The sequence below is a fragment of the Trichechus manatus genome, unplaced genomic scaffold (assembly GCF_000243295.1).
Source record: "Trichechus manatus latirostris isolate Lorelei unplaced genomic scaffold, TriManLat1.0 scaffold00454, whole genome shotgun sequence".
NCBI lineage: Eukaryota > Metazoa > Chordata > Mammalia > Sirenia > Trichechidae > Trichechus > Trichechus manatus.
The window spans coordinates 89127-94585 of record NW_004444390.1 but is presented as its reverse complement, the minus strand read 5'-3'; the positions used below and the strand labels follow the sequence as shown (position 1 = coordinate 94585).

The 5459-nt window shown below is 40.3% G+C and overlaps 1 protein-coding gene across 1 annotated transcript in view; it reads left to right on the top strand.

Annotated features, from left to right (window-relative positions):
• Positions 1 to 5459, top strand: part of LOC101344770 (cytochrome P450 3A4-like) — a 69235-nt gene that overhangs the window by 55686 nt on the left and 8090 nt on the right. Inside the window, exon 11 of the mRNA XM_004391082.2 lies at positions 4989 to 5149. Coding sequence (XP_004391139.1) covers positions 4989 to 5149 — 161 coding nt within the window. The remainder of the gene's footprint in view (positions 1 to 4988; positions 5150 to 5459) is intronic.

The window sequence follows — 5459 nt, the reverse complement described above, 5'->3', positions numbered from 1 at the left end:
TTTGTTTGCGGATGGGGCACGACTCAAAATGAGGAGAAACAGCTGCAGACATCCACTAATAATAGGAACATGGAATGTACAAAGTATGAATCTAGGAAAACTGGAAATCATAAAAATGAAACGGAACACATAAGGATCGATATCCTAGGCATTAGTGAGCTGAAATGGACTGGTATTGGCAATTTTTAATTGGATAATCACATGTTCTACTATGCTAGGAATGACCAGTTGAAGAGGAATGGCATTGCATTCATTGTCAAAAAGAACATTTCAAGATCTATCCTGAAGTACAACACTGTCAGTGATAGGCTAATATCCATAAGCCTACAAGGGAGACCAGTTAATATGACTATTATTCCAATTTAAGCACCAACCACTAAGGACAAAGGTGAAGGAATTGAAGATTTTTACCAACTTCTGCAGTCTGAAATTGATCAGACGTGCAATCAAGATGCATTGATAATTCCTGGTGATTTGAATGTGAAAGTTGGAAACAAAGAAGAAGGATCAGTAGTTGGAAAATATGACCTTAGTGATAGAAATGATGCTGAAGATTGCATGATAGAATTTTGCAAGACCAATGACTTCTTCACTGCAAATAACTTTTTCAACAACATAAACAGCAACTATACACATGCACCTAGCTGGATGGAATACACAAGAATCAAGTCGACTACATGTGTGCAAAGAGACAATGGAAAAGCTCAATATTGTCAGTCAGAACAAGGCCAGGGAATGACTCTGGAACAGACCATAAATTGCTCTTATGCAAGTTCAAGTTGACGCTGAAGAAAATTAGAACAAGTAAGTACACGAGAGCCAAAGTACAACCTTAAGTATATCCCACCTGAATTTAGAGACCATCTTAAGAATAGACTTGATGCATGAAACACTAATGACCTAAAGACCGAAGACCAGATGAGTTGTGACATCAAGAACATCGTACATGAAGAAAGCGAGAGATCATTAAAAAGACAAGAAAGAAAGAAAAGACCAAAATGGATGTCAGAAGAGTCTCTGAAACTTGCCCTTGAATGTCGAATGGCTAAAGTGAACAGAAGGAATGATGTAGTAAAGGAGCTCAACAGAAGATTTCAAAGGACAACTCGAGAAGGCAAAGTAAAGTATTATAACGACATGTGCAAAGACCTGGGGTTAGAAACCTAAAAGGGAAGAACACACTGGCCATTTCTTAAGTTGAAAGAACTGAAGAAAAAACAAAAACAAGCCTCAAGGTGTAATACTGAAGGATTCTAATCAGTCATTCAACAGAACAAGGGGATACTGTGTGGCTTAAAGTCAAGAAAGGTTGTATCCTTTCACCGTACTTATTCAGTTTGTGTGCTGAGCGAATATTCCAATAAGCTGGACTACAGGAAGAAGAACAGGGCATCAGGATTGGAGGAAGACTCATTAACAATCTTTGTTATGCAGATGACACAACTTTGCTTGCTGAAAATGAAGAGGACCTAAAACACCTACTGATGCAGATCAAAGACTACAGCCTTCAGTAGGGATTACACCTCAACATAAAAAAAAAAAAGAAATCCTTACAACTGGACCAATAAGCAACATCATGACAAACAGAGAAAAGATTGAAGTTGTCAAGGATTTCATTTTGCTTGGATCTGCAATCAATGACCACGGAAGCAACAGTCAAGAAATCAAATGACACATAGCATTGGGCAAATCTGCTGCAAAAGAATTCTTTAAAGAGTTGAAAAGCAAAGATGTCTCTTTAAGGACTACGATGCACCTGACTCAAGCTACGGTGTTTTCAATCACCTCATATGTGTGTGAAATGTGGACAATGAACAATGAAGATAGAAGAAAAATTGATGCCTTTGAGTTATGGTGTTGGTGAAGAATATTGACTATACCATGGACTGCCAGAAGAATGAACAAATCTGTATTGGAGGAAGTGCAGCCAGAATGTTCCTTAGAGGCAAGGGTGGCAGGACTTCATCTCACATATGTGCACATGTTATCAGGAGGGAACAGTCCCTTGAGAAGGACATCATGCTTGGTAAAGTAGAGGGTGAGCGAAAGAGAGGAAGACCCTCAACAAGATGAATTGAAGCAGTGGCTGAAACAATAGACTTAAGCATAACAATGATTGTGAGGTTGGTGCAGGACTGGACAGTGTTTTGTTCAGTTGTACATAAGGTCACTATGAGTTAGAACAGATCTGATGGCACCTAACAACGACATGTGCAAAATACCGAACAACTCAGGAAGAATAAAAAGTAGATGAAAGGAATACACAGAGTGGCTGTACCAAAAAGAATTAGTCGAGGTTCAATCATTTCAGAAAGCAGCATATGATCAAGAACCGATGGTTCTGAAGGAAGACGTCCAAGCTGCATTGAAGGCATTGACAAAAAAAAAAGCTCCAGGAATGGACAGAATACCGATTGAGACGCTTCAACAAATGGAGGCAGCACTGGAAGTGCTCACACATCTATTCCAAGAAATTTGGAAAACAGCTACCTGGCCAACCGACTGGAAGAGATCCATATGTGTGCCTATTCCCAAGAAAGGTGATCCAACTGAATGCGGAAATTATTGAACAATGTCATTAATATCATACACTAGTAAAATTTTGCTGAAGATCAAAAGCAGTTGCAGCAGTACATCAGCAGGGAACTGCCAGAAATTCAAGCTGGATTCCAAACAAATCTATTTGGAAAGAAGTACAGCCAGAAGTCTCCTTAGAAGCAAGGATGGCGAAACTTCATCTCACATAATTTAGACATATTATTAGGAAGGACCAGCCCTTGTAGAAAGTCATCGCGCTTGGTAAAGTAGAAGGTCAGTGAAAAAGAGGAAAACCCTCAAAGATGGATTGACACAGTGGCTGCAGCAATGCGCTCAAGCATAACAATGATTATGAGGATGGTGCAGGACAGGGTGATGTTTCATTCTGTTGCACACAGGGTTACTATGGATGGGAACCGATTCAACAGCACCTAACAATAACAAACTTTGAGTTTATGCTGCAATTGCAATTCAGTACCTTGGGGGTACATTCTAGAGGGGGAAAGAATTTTAGAGTTATACATACCCACAATAGCAGAACTCTGTAGACCTTACTTAAACTCATTTTGTATTGTTTTTAGATATGAATTACATGGTAGGGGCAGGCACCATGTTCATTTCAGTGCTCCAGGTATCTAAAGGTATTAATCTGTCCCCAATCAACAGAGTATACCTTGACCATGCTTAGCTTGTCTCAGGAGAAACTTGAAGAGGGAGGCCCACTTATAATCATTGGGGCTATTTAGTTGGCATAAATAGAGCAAATAGAGGGGACTTGTCCTGAGGAAGATGTCATTTAGGCCACGATTGAATAAGCATTGCTAATTCTACTCATTGGACCCTATATTTCCATTATTCGTGGTGGCCAATGCTGGTCTATTGACACATTCATTCTTGTGCTATTTTAATGCCATTGATTAGATTAGGTTGCACTTAGTAAGGGGTAAAGAGGGTAAATCTCACCTTTGTGTCCAACTGCATGGTAAGGATTAACATGAAGTCAATCCTCAAAATGTGGGGATGGATTTAGTCCTCACCTTCTTGCTTCTCTATCCTTGTGGCACTCTGTTTCCAACTCTGTAGCTCAGATGTAGGTCAGAGCTCACAAGTTAGAAGGGTACTTTCTTTCAGACCAGCTTCTCATGCCGCATTTCTGTCACCTTAGCCAACCAGAGGTAGGTTAGAGCTCACAAAGGAGAAAGAGACACCAGCCCCTGCTGGCTCTCACTGCCACAGTGGGTTTGATAATTTGTTGGAATGACTGGATGAATCTCACGGAGAATATACAATACTTATGACTAAAGTTATATTACTCTCAAGAAGGATACAAACAGATGCATAGGGTAACCCTGGGAGGGGCTGCAGCATGGAGCTTCCATGTCCCAAAGAAGGTCATCCATGTTCTCCAACAAGGAAGCTCATCTGAGCCTCTATTTTCAAGGTGCTTATTGGCCTCCCCAAGTGTGCATGATAGACTACATCATGCCTCCTGGGCTAGTCAACATCAGGCCCCCAGGTGGTCCCTCTTGGTCATCCCCCATTCGTTAATTTCAGGTGTGGTCCAGCTCTCAGGAACCAAGACCAAAGATCAAATTGCTTTTTACCAGGTGACTCATTACCTCACAAGGGTCAATCTCCACTCTTCTATCTTCTTGTCTATCTCTGTAGTTCAGGTACATATCTATGATCATCCATTTCGAAGATTTGTACCTTAGGTCTTCTATTACCTGATGCCTCTCAATGGCATAATCCGTATTTCTGAAGCTAGACTGTGTACACAAATTGACTGGGGATTATATTAAAATGCAGATTTGGATTCAGTAGTTTCTAGGTGGAGTGAGAGATTGTGCGTTACTAAAAAGCTCCCACATGTTGCTAGTGCTGCTGGTCTATGGATGACATTTTAAGTAACAAGAGTTTATCTGTAGCCCAGTACATTTTCCTTAAGTTTCCCTAAAAGTGGTTAGATGAAAATACCTTTAATTTTCCCTACTATGAAGCTATAGTATAGCAAACTCTGTAAAGAAAAAAATTAAGCTACACATTAGCTAGAATAATTAAAATTTTTCTTGGGGGAGAATGCTCCCTCATATTTTACTTGCAACTACAGTAGTTTTAGGATTCTCCAAGGGTCATACCAATAACACTTTGTATGTTAGATGGAAGTGTTATTTCTTGAAATTACCCAGCTGTGTTCATGGTGAAGGTGGCATAAACAATGGCAGAAGGTCAAGAGTAGTACGAACCCTGGGAAAACAGATTAAAACGTTTTTTGCTTTTTTCCAGCTGTGTACGATATCAGAATGCAAACTACTCCCAGTGTGACTCTGAACTTCTTTTCCATTATTCCCCTGGGGATTTGGAAATGTCATTTGGGTTTCTCTTCATCTAAACTGTGATGTTTTTCACATTGACCAGCTTTACCTAAAGAGTATTTCCTCTCCTTTCAGCTCTGACTGATATGGAGCTTGTAGCCCAATCGATTATCTTTATTTTTGCTGGCTATGAGGCCACTGGTACTGCTCTTTCCTTCATTATGTATTTATTGGCCATCCATCCTGATGTTCAGCAGAAACTGCAGAAGGAGATTGATGCAGCTTTGCCCAATAAGGTGAGTGGATGATGCATGAAGAGGAAGGGTGAAGGTGGAGTCTTAGCAAGCATGCTTTCCTACCTCTTTTAAGGAGTGATTTTGTGAAAAGCTTTAGTGTTGATTATTTCACCACTATCTTACAGATGCACTACCTGGAATATGAAGACATCATGGTAACCCAGGCTGGGAATAAAAGGCTAAAGTGTTACATGCTGTCTTTCAAAATTCTTTGCTCCTAAATTGACATACCTCACCTCAGCTCACAGCCCATTCACAGAGCTAATAACCTGGCTTCCTCTAACTGAAAATGGGCTGCAAAATGTGGGCG